Source organism: Euwallacea fornicatus, chromosome 38, assembly GCF_040115645.1.
Source record: "Euwallacea fornicatus isolate EFF26 chromosome 38, ASM4011564v1, whole genome shotgun sequence".
NCBI classification, from domain to species: domain Eukaryota; kingdom Metazoa; phylum Arthropoda; class Insecta; order Coleoptera; family Curculionidae; genus Euwallacea; species Euwallacea fornicatus.
This window is the reverse complement of record NC_089578.1, coordinates 1,321,936-1,341,140: the sequence shown is the minus strand read 5'-3', so window position 1 is coordinate 1,341,140 and position 19,205 is coordinate 1,321,936. Positions and strand designations below refer to the sequence as shown.

General features: G+C 43.0%; 2 protein-coding genes across 6 annotated transcripts; one reads left to right on the top strand and one right to left on the bottom strand.

Moving 5' to 3' along the window:
• The first annotated feature begins 221 nt into the window (after positions 1-221).
• On the top strand, positions 222-4,125 carry Skp2 (S-phase kinase-associated protein 2). The gene is made up of 8 exons (XM_066301194.1): positions 222-423; positions 480-711; positions 1,638-1,749; positions 1,802-2,025; positions 2,080-2,363; positions 2,420-2,547; positions 2,601-2,760; positions 2,822-4,125. Exons 1-8 carry the CDS (start codon positions 365-367, stop codon positions 3,012-3,014), a joined length of 1,392 nt encoding a protein of 463 aa, XP_066157291.1. The 5' UTR covers positions 222-364; the 3' UTR covers positions 3,015-4,125.
• A 978-nt stretch (positions 4,126-5,103) lies between these two features.
• On the bottom strand, positions 5,104-16,400 carry LOC136349557 (class E basic helix-loop-helix protein 41-like). 5 transcript variants are annotated; one of them, XM_066301195.1, is made up of 6 exons: positions 16,148-16,400; positions 10,439-10,504; positions 9,539-9,620; positions 8,349-8,554; positions 7,452-7,931; positions 5,104-6,864 (listed from the first exon to the last, which is right to left on the bottom strand). In XM_066301195.1, the coding sequence occupies exons 1-6, from the start codon at positions 16,207-16,209 to the stop codon at positions 6,435-6,437; spliced, it is 1,326 nt and encodes a 441-aa protein (XP_066157292.1). In that variant the 5' UTR covers positions 16,210-16,400; the 3' UTR covers positions 5,104-6,434. The 5 variants fall into 5 exon arrangements, with proteins under 5 accessions (XP_066157292.1, XP_066157294.1, XP_066157297.1 ...); XM_066301197.1 differs by lacking the exon at positions 16,148-16,400 and adding an exon at positions 12,283-12,724; XM_066301200.1 differs by lacking the exon at positions 9,539-9,620 and having other exon boundaries at positions 16,148-16,166.
• Positions 16,401-19,205: the final 2,805 nt, after the last annotated feature.

Genomic DNA, 19,205 nt, shown 5'->3' with positions numbered 1-19,205 from the left:
AAAAAAATTATAAAATGAGGTTATAAACCACGCGCAAAACGTCCCTTAACTCTCGTACAGCGTTGCCACATCGCAGGGAATCCCAAAACTAGCTGAACTCACCTGTCCGAAAATCCCATTTTAAACCAATAAAACAAGAGTATGTGTGACATTTCGCCCTTTGCCGTTCGTGCCTAATTTCCGCTCTATGTGACGGATTTAAGTGTCAATTCATTCGATCTTAACCTCATATTTTACTTCACTTTTTCCGGGTTTTAGTTTGAAATTGGGTTCTGGGAGGGAATAGAGACAAGGAACTTTCAAAATCATAAAATTACCGGGAATATGCAAATTTCAATCAAAACCTATCAGAACTCATAAAACCATGTCTCACCAAGGGATTTTACAGCCCGTAGATGCGAACGTGAGCCATTCCCCTGCACGGTAAGTTTTATTAACAACCCCGTCCATGAGTCCCAATTTTACTCCGTCTTTAAAAGGAAACGTGCACGATTTAATGAGTTCGCGATAGAGGAAGAAAAGCCCCCTCTGTGGACTTTGACTAGCGGGGACGTGGTGCTTCATGAAATTTATGACCATGGAATTGGAAGGCTGGATTGCGATTCTGAAGATGTGGTAGATGACACTGAGGACACAATCTTCAATAAGAACATTAATGTCGGCGTGGATGTGTCTTGTGCCTCTATGACACCAGAAACCAGGGGAAAGCAGGTAGGTATTCAGGAATTCTTTGGTCAATCCATTAAATCACATGTTATTGTTTGCATACTATTGGCGAAAGTAAAACAGACCATCTCTGTGAGTTAAGTAATGCCAGAAATTGACATGATCACAACAGAGTCCTTTGATATAAAAGCGAAATTAATTAAAATTCATTTCCACTTACCAGCATGTACCATTCATATACAATGCTCTTAGGGTCTGTGACAAGCCTTGTTCAGTTCGAGTCTCCACATGTTTGAACATCCATGGCAAGCCTCAATTTGAAGTTCATAGAACATAAATTGGTCACTTATTAACTGGTTGGTCTTACTGAATCATGCCAAAGCTTTTGATATTGCGAACAATCATTTCTGAGAACTAAATTGACTAATAAGTCAATTAAGTTTCAGAAGAAGTGTTATAAGTGGTTTACTGCCTACCTTGCAAACAGAACTCAAGTAATTGAAATGGATCTGGTCTGGAACATATGCAATCCCCTGCTGTTGAATATTTGTACTGCTGGCCCTTCTAGGGAGACCAAGTTTTGTCAGATCCATCTGTAAACAGACAACACAGAATCGTTTTACAAGTTTTCTCCTAAAATGGGAAATTTGTGAATCAAAATATGTACATATCCCATGCTTACATGTCTCAGTTGTTTGATTAGATCATTCACAGCGTGATGTCCTCAATTGATATCCTTTTCAGCAGATCCAGGTCCATTGGAAGGCCAAGTCAAGAAATTTGGGGCTGATTTGGGACGTATTACATTAACAAGTTACACAGTTTGATCTGGGTGCTGATGACCTACTTTACCAAACCCTCTCTGATTTACTACTAAACATACTAATAAAGTTCAATATTCTTATCTGATGCACATATTTAATTGTCTCCTAATTAGTAACTAATACTTGCATCATTTGCTGGATTTTCAGCTTTCCATATTAGAATCAACACTTACCAAAGAATCACGGGATAAACTATCATCAGGGGATTGGGACAATTTATTAGCAAGCACTACTACTATTAAACCAACAGACAAAACTAGTGAGTATCAAATCTAAATCCTACGTTAGGTAGATCTAATAATGTCTTTCAGACTATTTTAATCTCCTGAGTGATGAGGTGATTATACAAATCTTTAAATGGTTGCCAAAGAGCTGTTTGAAAGACATAGCACTGTGTTGTAAAAGATTTAATCTTTTAACTTATGATGAAAGCTTATGGACCCGAATGGATGTTTCTAACAAACATTTAAAGCCTGGAGTACTGGGTGTCATTCTAAGCAAACAAGTCATTGTATTAAGACTGGCTCGATCTGAGGTAGAAGCTTATAGAGCTCTCGCAAACTTACAAATATCATTATGCATATTTTAGATATTAGGGAAGCCAATACTGCCTGGATGCAAAGCTCATTTAGAGGATTTTCGATCTCGTTTATTATACTTAGATTTAAGTATGGCTTACATATCCAAACCCAGTTTGGTGGAGCTGTTCAAGAAATGCCGAAGACTGAAAAAGCTGAGTTTGGAGAATATTCCCTTAAATGATGAGGTCTTAGTCGCCTTGTCAGCCAACAAGGATATTGAAGTTATCAATTTTGCCATGTGTAGTGGGATATATGAAGATGGGCTCAAACATTTGCTAACAAATTGCAGACAGTAAGTTTGTCTATTAGTTATTTACCTTTAGAACTACTCTCTAATTCTCTTTGTAGAATTAGAGAGCTGAACATATCCTGGACCTATTTGACTGCTGCCAGTATTCAATTTATTTGTGAAAATTTGCCTCCCAGTATGGATAGATTGAACTTTTCCGGTTGTAAAAAGCTAATGCATGATAACTGTGAGTTTTAGGGAATGTTGAAACCGACGTAGATAAGATAAAATAATTTTCAGGTGTCTCAATGTTGGTGTCAAGTTGCCCTAAATTGCGAGAGCTCGATTTGTCCGACTGTACAGCTCTGACTGGCGAGTCAGTGAGGCATATCACGTTACTTGAGAACTTAAAATTTGTCTCACTCTCCAGGTGCTATTTAATTCCTTATAAGGCACTTTCGTAAGTTATTTTCAAATCGAGCGAAATAGTTATGTTCCAATCTCCCCTACATACGTAACAGATCTCTGAGAAAACTAGCGAATCTCTCCTACTTGGATATACACGGGGGGTACATCGAAGGAGAAGATTTGAAGGAGGTCCAATCGTTTTTAAGCTCATCAGTTCAAATCAACCAATTTAAGTTCAGCTCGGTGGCGAGACCCACTGTGGGGATGCGCAGGAGCAGCATTTGGAACATGCGGGTGCGAGACTAATGTCTCGAAATAGTTACTTACACGAGTTCATGTGCTGGCTTGTTACAGTACGAGTTTTTTTACCGACGAGGCAACATCGAGAGCCAAGTATGGAAAATGTTAACGAATACTGTAACAATACCTGATGGACATGTATCGTATGTTGTTTTATTTCATACTGTCGTTTAATTTACGAAGCGTTTGTGTTGCGAAGCAAAACAATGTTTCTTGAAGAAATGGCGAACGCAAATATCTCCATTTGTCTCTGGATTGCAAGGAGGCAAGTTTTTCAAACGGCAGAACTCTAATAACGGTCAAAATTTTCCGGACAGTATGAAATAGAATGAAAATTAAGAACGAATGATGTGTTACTGTGATTTTCTATAATAAAGACTGTGGCGGTCGGACTTAATTAGGATTTTTTAATTTGATTCATATTATTTTGATTTCTTTCTCAGATGAAATTTGTTCTGTGGATGCGGAACCAAGCAATATGTCTACAGGATGGTCCAATTGTCGTGGTTCACTGTTGCTACCTCCTAAACTGTTAGAGTCTAAAGCTTGGTTAAATGAGACAGGGTATGATTTTTCCAATGTTTAGTAAATCAAAGGATATTTGGCATTCTAATCTTAGTTCCCCCTTAGATTTAATGACTATTCCCTTGTATAACTTGACTCTAATTCTAGTAATTTTGAAGACGGCAATAGCGGACTGTGGGACTTGGCCCACCCTGTGTGTGAATTATGTAGTGTAAAAGTAACGTAACGCAACGTAGAAAGAATGCATGCTGCGCAACTTTCTTGTTAACTGTTTACTTATCATGTTGATTTATAAAACTGCTCCGTATAATTGAACTCGTTTAACCTTCTTATACAGGGTCCTCCAAGAGAGGCTCAGCTTTTGACCGCTCAAAGGCTGTTAGGGTTACATTATAGAAGAACCCGTTTTAGGAAAATACTTCTATTTATACTGAGTGGTCCAAAAAAGTGTAACAATCGTGAGTTGTGTTTTTTCAATTTTGTTATATTTGTTATTTTCTAGTAAGGGATTCACAGGTTTTGTTCAAGACAAGGATGTTCAACATGGAAATGATCATTTACCGAATTACCTTTCTATGTCTCCTACAGTTAGGAACACTTATATTAAATACTTAAATTTAAATTTAATAAAGAGTTTTTTTTGTATTTTATAGTATCGATATCGTTTCTTAGAGCTGGCATTAAACGGGGTGTTCGTAATAGGAAATAAACTAATAATTGGTTGATGTTTGCTTGAAAGAGTCGTGAGATGCGTCGCTGGTGTAGCCGACATTCGACGAGTAGACTTTATAGTTCATTTCAAAAACTTTTAAAGATAGATATAGGACGTGCCTGATAAGCCTCACGTAAAATCATCCAAATGACCCGGACAGAGAATGAGATTGGGAATGCCCTATTAAAGAGGAAACATATTTTTCAGACCCCCTGTATAGGTAGAAATATTTGCCTGGCATCGGCAGAGTTAGCGGTCTCGGAACTCGGCGCACTATTGCAGGACCCCGTATACGTTATGATTTTGTCCAAGTTTTAGAATACCTAAAGTTTTTTATTTATTTTTATTGTAATACATAATTTCTTTTTTAATACAGTGTACAGAACAAGTTTTTCACGTTGAAAAAAGTGAATAGTTTTATTTCCGTAATGGAATCAGATGGTCGAGACCCGCATCGCGACTGAAACGGGATAAAAACTGCGAGTAAACCACACTACGGAGAAGCTCGCGTGGCCGTTTGAACACGGTCGCAGTTTTCAGTCCAAAACGGCGTTTTGAAATCGAGCTCCTGCAGGGATTTTGTGGGTTGTCTTAGCTAACTCACCGTCTTAACTAACTTCGGTTTTCTGGTTAGCGCAGGTTAGGCATGTGCACCGTTATCATACGCCCCAAAATACCGCAGGCGATCTTAATACTGTGAACACCATCGCCTAACCGCAGCATGGTTTAGAACCTCTGGGTAACGCGTCCAGGGGCCCGCCAGGGCAACTCTCGTCGCCGCGTTTACTCCGGGGACGGGAAAAAGGGTTCTTTTCGGTAACATTCAATGGGACACGACGAAACAAAAAAGATTCACCGTTGGCGTATTTCTGCAACATTTAATAACATTTAAAACACATGAATAAAAACATTTTTACACTTACTTTCATCGTTTAGAATATAAGGCCTTAGGTACAGAAAAAACTGATTCGTTAATCGTTTTAGATGACGTAGTAGTGGCACAATCATATGACTTAGAGGGAATTATGCTCCGCTTCGCACTAGACCTTTAAATACGTTTATTTTGATGCAGCCGCAGGGCTGAACGAAAGGACATTTGAAAAATGCGCCATTTGCGAGCTCCCCGCCTTTCTAACAGCTTAAGTTTCTACTGTCGTTCACGCGTGCAGAGAAATGACCGAGGGTAAGTTGGTAATCCTCGCATTGCGAAGGCGCACAAGACTCGCGCAGATGCAACTTAAACTGAAAAATATAATACAAAATTAAACCTCGACCGCATTAATAGTATATTATGCACCAAGGCTGCGAAATGCATTTTCATGACCTGAACGTCGAGTTTTAGAAGTGAGGGCCACGAGGACTCCACCACCGCGGTGCGCACGGGATTTTTTCCACTACCGGAGGTAACCGTGAAATTACAATAAACTAAATTAAGAACAAATTAAATCCTGCACGCAAATTGACAGCGCGCCCAGAATCGCCACGTCGACGGTGACGTTTCCTCGACACTCGTCTCCATGGCAACGACAATAAAATAACAATGGAGATGATGACGACATCGTGGCCGATTGGTTCGCCTAGGCGTGGACAACGGGCCGCATGCGCGTCACTAACTAATGGTTCGACCGTTTTTTGAAAATTCTAATCGTTCAAGGCACCCAAGAATGGCTTATTCCAAAGCTAGTAGTGGAAAAAACCCGTTATCTCAGCGCATTTTAGGCTGCAGACATTAAGCACATGGAAAAATGTGTCGTTATGAGAAATTGTACACGGTTGTTATGTATGAGTAGCGAATATTCCATACGTGAAGGCATTTAATGCATGAAATCCGTATCTATGCGTAGGTACTAATTGATGGTCCACATTGACCCCCTTTTAGAGTTGATTCATCTTACACATAACACGTCGTACCGTTAATATTACATGATTCACAGCCTTTTCTTCCATCAAGCAACACATTTTAACCGATCTGCTTCGCTCTGCCGTTGCTCGTCCTACAGCTACAGACTGCGCAGGCTCGGAAACTTATTACATATTTAAAACGTACAGGTGACCGTTCAAAAAATATCGGCTTTACTTTACATTTCTCCTATTATCGGCGAACGTACAAATGTCAGTCTTGTAAAATTCCCCTGACCATCACAGCCTTTAAGCAATTTTGTTTCAACCACATCCTCCCATTATCCACATTAATTCCAGTTATTGTCGAACTCGAACTTGCACTTGCTGCCGTTGTTGTTGTTCCTCAGGTCGCTGTTGAAGTTGTGCAAGAAGTTCACGTTTATCGTCACGGGGTGCAGGACGACGTTCTGCATTTGCGGCAGGGTCTCTGTCAGGTTGTAATTTTTCAAATACGGGACCAACGTCTTGTAATCTATGGATAAAGGTATGTAGTAAGAGCCTTTGGTGTGCAGGACGAAGATGGGCACGTCGAAGTTGGTTTCTGTTGTATTCGATGCGGCTATTGTGGGGGAAAACCGCTGGATGACGTCACCTTGGGGGGTGCCCGGCTTCTGTTGAGGGTTGGCCGTGACATCGGGGGTAGTTTGCCCTTGAGTGGTTTCACTCTCGGAAATGCGTGTGCATGCCTCGCTGCAGGGCGGCGAACTTTGGTTGGAGCTAGAAATGAAATTGATCCTTGAACCGTTTCGCCAAAGCCGGTTTTAGCGTTTTTTCCACTCTTCCATGATCAGTCAGTCCGTTACACGCAAATCGTGTGAGAATGATTTAATGCGACTCGTCATTAGCGCTATTTTCGTTCTGGGCTAATAACGAATGCGAAAATTTTAATTATTGCAGCTTTACAATAACAGAATGAAATACATTCAATAACAAGATTTTATGGATTTAAAATGCATATTCGAACGTATTAGCCCGTTCCTGACGTCAAAGTGACGTAAACTGGAAGGTTCGTTAAATTAACCAACACGCATTGACAAGCACAGACTGACGTCACTGTAATTTTGACTATGTTCCGTAAATTCTGATCATTGACTATTTTGCGTTATATGCGCATTTTTAAAACGAACTTTTTAGCATAGTTGATGGTTTTGAATTGTTGTTATGTATCAAATTTCATAAAATCACGACAAAGTTATTAGAAAAGAACGCGAAAAACAGGTACTACCCAGACATTTAACGCACCTAACAGTGGTCTTTCACAGTGAGTACTGGAAAAACCTATATGCGTGTAGGTACCTACTCACTTTTGGCTTTCATAAATGGTAACCGAACTTCTACAATCATCATCCAATTTCTGCCTTTTCGGCACCTCGTGCGCGCTCAGGTCTTGTGTGAATCTCAGCTTGATGTTGGTCTTATATTTGTACGACATTCCGCTGTTTCCCTCTTTCTCCAGGTCGTCTGATTTGGGGGTACGCACCGTAAACGCCCCCGCATGGGCGTCGTTGCTGTTGCTGTTGCTGTTCTCGGGCTCGGCCTTTGGAATGGAAAATTCTGTGACTTTTGCTTGAGTATTGCCAGATCCGTTGCGGATAAATGAAGGAACCTGAGTGGCGAACGTAGGCACTGACTCCAGGGGGGGAGAACCGGGAGCTTTGGAAATCTGCTCGCAGTGCTTTTGCAGGTGATTCAGTAAGCGCAGGCATAAGGGTTCTCGTGGGTGATGGTTTTCGATTTCAACCATGAACCGCATTACTTCAGCGATGCACTCTTGGTATCCCAATCTGCAAAGAAATATCTCGTGTGATTCTTCACTTTAAGCAATAGGCGCATACACAAATCTGGACAAGTGGAACGTGACTACTTAACTTGAGCCTTAAAAGGTAGTAAATTGTGATTTTTTTCTATTCGCACCATGTTTCCTTGACATTATGGTGAAGTAAAATCGTTATTGCTCGTTTTTCACCTTTGATTCGCATTTGATGTATCTACTATGTGCGATTCGGATAAAAGCAGTGACAATGAACACTCAGCCCAAAACATATGGGCACATTTAATCCAAAATATTCTACAAAAACAATTTTTATCTAATCAAATGGCAAAGGTCATGGAACATATTAATTAATCACGTTCACGTTGTTTATTTCTCGATTAAATGGTGACGAAATAGTTCCGGGAATTAATTCGCAAGTGGTACTTGCCTGTAGTGTTCGAGAGAACTGATCCTCTCCTGAGTCTGAAGATGTTTCATGTGCTTGATGGCCATTTCAATGATCTCGGTTTTTTCGATGCGGCCCCTGCCCTTCTTCAAGTAGTCGGTGGGAATCAAACGGGACAAATCGGCCAGGCAATTGTTCATCCTATCACGTCTCCTCTTTTCGATTATTCGATGGGACATGGGATCTTGCTATAATGGTGAACGGAGACGTTACAATTTGAACACAATAAAGATAACTTAAAAATTAAATTTGTCGAAACTAAAAGGTTTTTAATCACATCAATGTAAGATGACAGAAGAAGGGAAAGAGATTAATAAAGCTTTGGGTTAATTTAGATTTTTGAATTATTGTGAGACAGTGAGAAGGTAAGGACCTATAGCTGATAATCAGGTATATTATAAGGTGTTTTCCTAGCTGCGCAACCCACTTTGGTTTGGAATAAGTCTGCAATTTCGGAACAACAAAGGTCCCTCTACAACCTTTCGCAACCCTTACCTTAATTTGGAGCGTTATAGAGGTAAACTTGAAAAATTTGTGATGAATTACTCAGTGTGTTCTCAATAGCAATGACTCAAAAAGACCAATTCTCATTTTTTCCAGTCACTCTCCCTCAAAGTCCCCCCTCGGGGACCCACTCATTGAACGATTGACGTTGCGAGAGTTGGTCTAAAAGAACCATAACTAAAAGAATAAGCATTGATAGGTCTACGAAGCGCAACTGTGAGAACCACAATGCAAAACTTCGACTGGGAGTCTCTCTCTCTCTCGATTTAACATAGAAACGATCACACTAAGTGGTATGAAAACAATCCAATAAAAACTCTCTTGGATAGTGTATTTCGTAAGCACTTATAATTTATACAAAAGTAGGTAACGTAACTTATGACCAGTATACACTGAGGGTGCCATTTAACTTCAAGGGGCCCCTCGTGGAGATCACGTTTGGTCCGTTTTCTGACCTCCGCGCGTGTGGGAACTAGCTTCATCCCACCCTGGCAGACTTAACACTTAGGGCAGCTGTGCTGTCAGAGGGTAAATGTCTTTTTATTCTTTTTTCGTTTACTTACACGATCGTTACGAATTTAGCTAGGAATACATATTTGACCTTTGGCATGTTTTTTTCGTATGGGTATGTCCTAAAATATATTGTCCGGGGCTGTTGTGATACTTACCCGAGCCACTTTACTACTTTTCTTGTACGGGCCGTATTCACAATCATCTTCACTGCAAGTTGCAGTGGAAAAGTTTAAATTTCTGATAAAAGAAAAGAATTAATGAGTATAATTTCTAAAAAGTGCTACACTTAATAAATGTAAATAACAAGTTAAGGCTACAAGTGTTTGGAGCTGGAAAATGTAACCGTGAAATCTCTAAGACACGTCGAACGAAGCGCCCTTCCTCAGATCAGGAGGTGATTTAGAGATTTCACGAGTGCGGTTCGAGTGAACGCTGAGGCCGCAGACCGAAGCGAATTGACACACATGGAGAATCATTACGCGCCTCGGAGTCCACTCGGCACACTTTCTTATATACCGCGGGTGCTTCTCGACGATCGTTCGCCTCCGGTTAAATCTTGACATATGCGACAGCTGACCGTACTGCGCGACATCCGGTTCGACCGGAAGCGGCGCCGACTCCTCGATTTTGAACCGGAAGTCACGCCGCTTCGCCGGAAACACCCCGTGTATAGTGATTTTTTATTATCGAGCCACTCGTCGAAATGCCTCAATAACGAAACGAAAGTGAACATGACTCGTCGACCGATTTCTGGCGCCGGAGGGGCCCTCGAAATCGATCGACAAATTCGGAACAATTTCGGGTACTTAAACTAAAAACCAAATATGCGACGAAACAGAACCGAGTCTGTTCCATAGCGGGGGTAACGTGTCTATTATTACCATTCAAAAGTGATGGCAAAAACGCACATCTGTCTGCTTATTACCGTAAATGGGTTGCTAACGCAGCTGCGGAATAAGCCCTTTTTGTCTAAAAATTTGAAAATAGTTTTGCTAAACGCCTGCGGAAATCGAGAAGCAAATCAAGCTCGTTGAGGGCGAGAAAGCAATACTTACGAGTCGCAGTAGGGATATACGGCGCGGTCATCTTTAAGCCTGACGGGTTCCTCGCTCGTAAGGCACCTGGAAAGGAGAGAATTGAAATAATATCGTCCATAATTTACGAGCTCACCGTCAAATAATGGTTGTTTGCTTAACGAGTGCGGTGAGGACGTGTGCGCAACTAGTGATCAACCCAGCAAGGAAAGGAAGTAGCTCTTAACGCACGAGCGTGAAATGTCGCACGCTGGGTGCAAACGAGGGCGGTAATCGATCGTTACATTCCCATCGGTGGAGGATCGTGGGAATGTGCTTTCCCGTCCGCCGCTAAGATCGATGAATATTTCACGTTACAAACGAGTGAATTATTAATTAATCAGCCGTTTATGCTGAAAACGTTGAAGCGCAGCGACGGCTTAAATAATTAAAATAGGGCTTAGGCTCGTGCGAACTAAGTTTTACTGTAAGATCGCTTCTTCCTTTGTCGGACGCGCTCTGACGGTGGACTGCTGCAACGCCCTGTACAAATAAATCATCGGAGTTAAACCTGTACGAGCGAATGCTACATTTGGAATAGGCAGTTCGGGTATATCCACCGAAACGGTTAATCTCATAATAAAAAAGTATTATTCCAAGCCTCGCCAATGACACTACACGTTAAATAAACAAATTCTCTAGTGTTTGTACGTGTGATGTTGTATTATGGCCGCTCGTTATGTGACTTAGTACATTTTCTAATCGAGATTCGATGGCTGAGTGTGTGATTTAACAAAGAGCGATAAAATATTTGCTCAAAATATTACATAAAAGTCACGGTTAATGAAACGATTCAACAATTAAACTCAACATCGTATCATATTTTAATACAACTTGTTGTTTTTGTTAGCACCCGCTACCCGTCTTGCTAAATTCATGTCGTAATTTTCCATAATAATTTAATTATTATTATTAACACGTGAGTATTTATGTATGTGTGACCTCTTACTTACTGAAAGCGGGCGTTTTGCGCAAACTTGGGTTTAGCGCGCATATCACACTCGCGCCGTTCTACAAGTGATTTATTTAAAGTTGAAGTGGCGCAGGTACAACGCTGTTTCGGCATTCTTCGAGGCAGTGGCGGGCCCACGTCCCTGCGACGCCGAATTATCGACGTTACAGCAGGCCCCCCGCAGACGAGGTTTTCTTGTGGCGAACCCGTTTCGTCGTCTCACCGTCAGGTTGAGCACGGCACCTTCCCGAATCTCGAAATTCGCCGCCACCATTCGAAATCTCTCAATTCCCGCCAGATCTTCTTGTTATTATGGCGAACGCGCGTTCTCGCGTCTTTTCAACGATGACGTAACATTGAAATGGTTGCTTGTTTCGCCGTGGCTGATAAACGCAACAGCGGACCCGTGGCCCCGAAGGTCGCCAGTGCCACAGGGTTGGGTTCCCAGGGAGAGCGCCACCTCCGCATTCCCTGCAGACGCTCAGGCAGGTTTCTTTTAGTCACGTACACGGGACGCCCCCGGAAGGGGGGCGCAGCGAATCTTCTGGACGTTATGGCGGGCGCTTTGGCCGTGCCCTTGTGGGCTCTTTCAGAACCGGGCGTTATGACCGCAATACTCTTTGTGTTTGGCAATTGAAATTGCCTCCCGCCACGAATACAGGGGAGAACATATGGCCGGCCGGTTCGGTGCTTCACTCGGGGATTATCATCGCCGCGTCCGCCACGAGTCGCTTATTTTGACCAAAATTCATGAGAACCGCTTCGCCTCCACTGCACGCAGAAGCGATAAGATTGTTATTGATATCTGACTGCTTTTATCATGTTTTTTTTTTCATAATCAAACGTATGCTTTTGATGTAAATAAGACACTCACCGATATCCGGGGTAGGCAAGAATCATGTTCGAGTCCTTGCGCCGGGATTAAAAACGAAGGGGCGTAGAACCAACTCCCGAAGTTTCCCAAATGATCCAACAACACAATTGGTGTTATTACGCAACAATTAACAAAGTTCACTAATGATACACTGCGAGCAACGCAACCAATCGGCTCGGCGCACGTGAAGCTAAAAAGCCGAACAGTGACAATCGGAGCACTTATAAAGAGGTCAGAGCAAACAATCTGATAAACTAAATTAGACGATGGTTGATTGGAAAACACAACACTGCACGTGATCTTGGTGATAACGTCGATGCGGATTACGTTCTATTGTCATTCGGAAAACGTATTCGTCACATGACTGAACGCATGATACTGCGAGTTGGTCTTTCTTTGCGTATGACTGACACCACGTTACCATCACCCGAGTGTGGCTGACGAACGTGGATAATGAATTGACAGTAATACTTCCGGTGAACTATGGCGAAATTGTTCAACGCCACGGCACTATGGACTGGCGCTCCGCCGTGCCCCCCCCCCCCCCCCCCTTGAGAAGCGGCCGTGCAGGTCGAAAAGTGCTGATTTTTTCTCATCCACTCACACACACACACACAAATGACATGCCGCGGGGCGGGGGTCAAAAAAAAAGCGGAAAATTCTATGGAATCGTCTATTTTAAGGAAAGTTCATTAAAGGCCAATTTGCGCAGTTATTAACTGTGGCCACCGCAGCTTAACTTAACCTGCGGGTTTCGCCTTCGTCCAAATTAAAAAACGGATCGTTCTAGAAATCAATGCACCACTGAACAGAATGCAAAAGCACAGCGTCGCGCAGCTCGCTTTTAGCCTACGGGATTAGTTATCCAAAATTGTTACAAGATGTTGTTAACGCTTTGCTCATTGTTTTTTTTTTTTTACAACAAGTTAAGTAACGAACACACATAAATAACAAGCGTATTGAAGTTTTCCTGGGCTATGACGGAGGCTTTCGACGATAATCACGCGGACAAATAGTGGAGTCACAAATAACAATTATATTGTTATTACCACATAATGTTTAGATTAAAAAATACACGCTTTCAGTCAGGTTTATTGGTGTTATTTTTGCAAATTCACTTAGGTAGATCGGGATACGATTACAAGCATAACGGTTTCACTTTCCCTGAACGAGAAAGCGTCGGCTGCATAGGGTGTCGCCTCGTCTACGTGGGAAAACCCACGTAGATTTCGACCTCGTCTAATCTCCCCCGTTCGTTTAAGGCCAAATTCGCATTCGACCCTCTCGGAGGTCCCCGCACTAAGGGAGCCGACGTGTAGACGTGAAAAATTCGCTCAGATACCGTGCAAAAAACTTATAATGCCGCCCTGGTATTTTCCCCAATTAAACCACCAGCAACGAGGCAATGGGCATAATAGCATTAGCAAACAATAAATAAAGATTTCCTAATTCGACTTATAAATCAGTAAATGTTCAAATAATCCCGGTCGTTTCCAATGCGGCACCACTTAATCGTGTTTACTCCCTCCGCTGCTGTGTAAGACCTTTTTTTAGAAACTTTAATAAGGATACAATTGTTTTAACAAAACTCATTTACATAATGTCACAGTTGTAAATAAGGCGACGGATGCCGGCGGCTTAATTGGGAAAATATCAGGGCTGCATTAAGAGTGTGCGTGATTTCAGAAAAGGGGGAAAAATATCTCGCGCATTTTACACGGGAGCCCCTCATCGGAGGAGCTCCAAAAAGGTCTAATGCAGTTTTGCCCTCGAACGAAGAGCGGAGACGGTGTTGAAATTTACACGGGTTTTCCCGCGGTCGGCCCGGCGTCGCAACACCCCGTATATGCCAGCTGCCGATGCCCTAATGCAGCGCGAATAGAGGGAGCATGGAAGTTCTCGCTCGCCATAATATCAAGAAGATTCGGCGCGATGAACGTTCGTCATAACGGGTGATCACTTGGAGGATCTCTCAATAAACAATGAACCATACACGTACGACGTTAATTTAACAAAAAAAAAAACAGAAATAGCTATTTTTCTAATAAATACAAAAAGTCACTTGCCGCAAGATAGATTGACGTAAATAAAGCATGAAGACGGCGTCCGCCATAACATCAAGAAGCTTCGGTGTGATAGACATTAATCACAACGGGTTTTTAATTTTTTTAAAATCTGGAAATGAACGATGAACTGTACATGTAAGACATCAATCAAACCAAAACCGGAATTAGTAATTTTGCTAATAAATACAAAAAGACGCCTGCCGTAAGATACATTGTCGTAGATGAAGGGAGCACAAAGACCTCCGTTCCCCACAATATCAAGGTTTGATGCGATAAACATTCGTCATAACGGATGATTATTTAACAAATCTGGCAATGGGCAATGAACCATATCTGTAAGGCGTTAATTAAACCAAAACCAGAAACAGCAATATTCCTGACAAGTACAGAAAAACGCCCAAGAATTACGGCCATTTCTTCTACAGATGGAGATGTTGCGCCCTCGGGGAACCACTATGTATGATCAATGGGTATCGCAGGTGGTCATTGCAGAAAGGAATTGTTAATGTGACTTTACAAAGTAATAGGGGCAACACGGCACTTGATCTCGTTTGCCGCACTAGGGCCCTCAAATACAACTTTTTGTGCGCGAAAATGGACAATCTTTTAGCGAATCACGAAAATAGCGTTTCCTGCCACTGAAGCAGAAATAATTTTCAACGATTAATATTTTGTATAAAATCGTGCATAATGCAGAGTCTACACAAATAAATTGTCAAAGTTACTGGGATTGCGTTTTTGAAACAGGTTTCTCATGTGCGCTTCCAACCATGTCAGTGGCGGCCCGTCTCTTATGGCAGCATGATAAATTTTCATCAGTGCCCCGTGAATTCGGTTAATGAATTTGGGACTAAATAGCGTCGTCTCGAGCCTAGATAATGAATTTTTATACAATATTCCACCAAGTTCTGAGAATATCCGAGGGCGAGAGAAGCAGTGGGAATTTCTCGACGAAATTCTATCGGCCTGCAGGCCCCCCAAAAACCTGTATCACTGGCGGGCGAATTAGAGGACGGGCAGTGCCGAGCCTGCGGGGGCAACTTTGAAGCTCTGGACTATGTCCCATTCACTTCTGAACAGTTGCTCTAAGGCGAAATTGATAGCTCCCAGATATCCTGTCAAATTGGCGAAGGCCTCGTGCCGCAGGCGGCGGGAAAGTCGTTTTTTTTTCTTTTGTCTCTCTACACGGTGGTGAAAAAAAATAATCAAATTTAGCTGAAGCTTTATGCGGCTCATTCTCAGCGGCTGAAACGTTCGCTGCACGTGTAAGTCCCGCGAGATGAACGGAAGCGGGCGATAAGCTTCTTCAGGTAGCTGCCTGCCTCGCATACTCACTTAGCGACCGAATCTAATTAAGTAGAGCACGATTTTCAAGTTTCGACTTGCGATAACTTAACAGCGGACGACTTATCGACGTCGAAGTTTTATTTCTCAGTTGTTCCCAGGAGTGATAAGCGAGACCGATGCATCTTTCACGGTACCAAATCGTGCCCGCTCGGATAGTCGTTGTTGGGTACCGCACATATTGATGAAATTAATGAGCGTGTCTAGCCGAGCATATTATTATTGTAAAGGCAATAAGTGTGTCTACGTGCAATAACCACCTTATACTGAGTTATATTCCGTTTCTATAAATAGTGCGGCGATCATTTTTAAACTATAGACAATACTATGTCCAGAGGTTGTATTTACGTCACCGCAGCTAGCTGCTTATCTCTCCCCGAGGGACGGTTTTGGTGGAGACGTCAGTTCGAGCCGTAATTACGACATGTTGGCCAATGTTAAATGGGGTCGCTTACCTTTCGTACTTGACGCGCTGCAAATTGGAATTCTCTTCCCAGTAAGCGTGGGTGATATCCATATCGCGGTAAGGAACAGTTGCTTCACTGGTCAGCGTTAATCCAGGAATTGACCGGTCTCGTCGGGTCACATCTATGAAGGCTCCGAAAGGGGCGCTTTCGGTGGTAGTTCGAGCCGCTGGTGGCTGTTTACAAACACACCGATGGGTTTCCTATTATCAGCGCTCACCAATTTTAGTGATTACTCCTCCGTTCGGGTATGTCGTGGACTGGTAGAAACGGGTAAACACGCTGTAGTACACGTGAAACAACCGCGTATCTCAGACTGTCGCGGATCTGGCATCTCTCTTCGATTGCGGCTACGTGACCATGTCTAACACCGCAGGAAAATTTAATATTAGAATGTCATAATTCAAATCAATACTTTATTTTCTCCTCAACGTAAATATCGTGCCGTGACGGTGCAAACGCGCAGCTACGAGGTGCGACAAAGGAAACCCGGAAAAATCGCCCTCAGAAGAAAGTCCGTGCCTCAGAGGAGAGGCGAGTCCGGGACGCACGTCGCGGCTTGAACCTCGGGAAATTGCACATGATCTAAATCAGGGATCACGTTTGAAGTATCGTGGAAGACCACGTGAACGCGCACTTTTATTCCCGGCCTGCCGCAGTCTTATCTCCGAGTTTGTTGCGAAACCCATTGACACGGCGTTGCGCTTATTCCGAGGGTTTAGCCGTCCGCACAGAACGCTGTAAGTTCGGTGCGTTTTCGCAAAGCGGAAAAACCTGACGAAACGTCTCCGACTTGACGCAGCTTCCGGTCGAACCGGAAACGGAGCTTCGCACTTCATTTTTTTTTTTCTTAAATAAAAATGGTTTTTCCCCGGGAACGAACGTGATTTGGGGGAAAAAGGCGCCTCGTGGCGCGTTTCTCGTCTGCGCGGATGTTATCCAACAAATATCCCTTTTTTTCCCAACTAAAACGTTCGCAACTTGATCTTTTTTCGCAAAACTTTTTCGAGAAAAAGGCGGAGCTGAAATGTCGCTGGCAGGAACAGCTGCCGCTTTTGCGGGAAAATATCGTTACAAAACGGGGAAAATCTCACAGTCCCCCGTACACGGGGCGCCCCGAAGGTGGCGGGGTCGAAAGGGGCCGAAACATGCATTTGCGTTTGGCACAGAACGGAAATCATTTGAACATTTGGCGACTTAAACGTGACAAAATCGCCAGTCTAAAAACCCCATTCTTACACATTTGCTACGGTCAAGTTGCGGTTTTCAGCCACATCGATAAACGCACAGCATTAAATCGACCTCTCCTTCGTTTTTCCTTGATTTTTCGAAATCGCCTCGACAAATCGAGTTCCCTAACGCACCGATCTCTTGCACTTTTAATTACCTCCAATATGAGGTGCAACTCGGCGGGGGTGCAAATTCGAAATTTTCAAGCGGGGGCGCAATTAGATTTACACGGATAACGTCACAACTACTCCCCTCGCAACCTGGCGGACCACTTTACCCAGTACTTTCGTGTGTGCGAACGGAAAAATAATGCGAACACCCTGACGATGCGCGTTTCTACATGTGGGCTTCGTCAGGCATGAGCGTCTGCAAAGTCGCCATACTGCGCACGTCTGAAGGGAAATTAACATGTGGGTGTAGCTTGGGAAAGGGGGAGCCACAGACACCAGCTCAGCCTTTTGTGGAAGTTACCCCAATTTCGGAGGTTGAGCGCTAAATATCCGAGACAGCTTCGTCACGGATGTGATTCATCCAAAGAGCAATGCTCAAAAGTGGAAAAGATGCTTTATGAGGGCCTTTGCCCTCACTTGGGGGCAAAGACACTTGGGCACCAAAAACCCTTGGGGGTTCCACAATCGGCTGCCTGCTTGCGAGTCCCTCTTTTCCCTGCATTTTTCCGCCCTTTCCGGGCTACACCTGCACATGCGCACGTCTCGGGACGTGCGGAACAACATGCGTGCGCACCTACTGCGTACACGCCCGCTGAGGCCAACGAGCAGAAACAGGGTTTGCCGCACTGTCCAACTTCCTCGTTCAATTTCTACTAGTTTTTTGCAGACCTGCTGCTAACTGCAACGAACGTTTGTTGTAATTTATTAGATCCCATTTAATTTGCTTTGTACACGTAAGAAAAATATACCAGACGTGAAACGCTATTAAATGCCTGTTATATTGTTTAGGTAATATGCACGTGAATTAAATATCTCCAACTCGTGTGTCAAGTGCACGATGGAATTCACGTTTGTATTCACGCAGTGGTTACGAAACCAGCAATAATAAGGAGCTGCAATAAGTGTGTCTCGAATATTACCAGTTCCATGGTTGGTCGAAATCTCGGAGGCCCGGAAATATTCTGAGCCCTTCAAGTGCACTGGAATCTAACTTTCCGCTAGCGGAACCATGAGAGCATGCTTGACGAAGGGTCTCTTCGGGTTTTCGGCGAGGTTCTTCGGAGGATTCATGGCAAAGAGGTTCTTCGAGGAAAGAGGATTGCTGGCAAAGAGGTTCTTCGAGGAAGGATTGCTGGCAAAGAGGTTCTTCGAGGAAAGATTGCTGGCAGAAAGGTTCTTCGAGGAAGGAGGATTGATGGCAAAGAGGTTCTTCGAGGAAGGAGGATTGCTGGCAAAAAGATTCTTCGAGGAAGGAGAATTGCTGGCAAAGAGGTTCTTGAGCTCAGGAAACTTTCTGGTAAAAAGGTTGTTCAGTGAACGGGGACTTCGGATAAACTGTCCTGTTAATGACAGAAAATGTTGTTTGAATCGTTAAACGATACACTTTTCTTCAAGTGAAACGGTCGTTAAATGTAATTGTCCATTCTTTAGGCAATCGAACGTTCTTTAATAATTCAGAAAAATACCTATTCTCCGTCTTCGATTTTCACTCCTATAGAAATTCTTCCGTTTTTTTCCACGTCCAGTATTGCCATCGTTCCCACCTAACTATCGCAGGTGTTATTGATCTTTAATCCTTTAATCCTGTATAAAAAATATATGTAGACATAAGAGGTATGGGCATTATTTGACCACCGTGAATAATACAA

Bases quoted from the DNA above. Each gene is read 5' to 3' on its own strand.
- Skp2 (XM_066301194.1), top strand. From the start codon at position 365: ATGTCTCACCAAGGGATTTTACAGCCCGTAGATGCGAACGTGAGCCAT. The intron at 712-1,637 runs GTAGGTATTCAG...CTGGATTTTCAG, and splicing joins CAGAAACCAGGGGAAAGCAG to CTTTCCATATTAGAATCAAC. The intron at 1,750-1,801 runs GTGAGTATCAAA...AATGTCTTTCAG, and splicing joins TAAACCAACAGACAAAACTA to ACTATTTTAATCTCCTGAGT.
- LOC136349557 (XM_066301195.1), bottom strand. From the start codon at position 16,209: ATGGATATCACCCACGCTTACTGGGAAGAGAATTCCAATTTGCAGCGC. The intron at 10,505-16,147 runs GTAAGCGACCCC...TCTCCTTTCCAG, and splicing joins CAGCGCGTCAAGTACGAAAG to GTGCCTTACGAGCGAGGAAC. The intron at 8,555-9,538 runs GTAAGTATCACA...TCACCATTATAG, and splicing joins AAAGTAGTAAAGTGGCTCGG to CAAGATCCCATGTCCCATCG.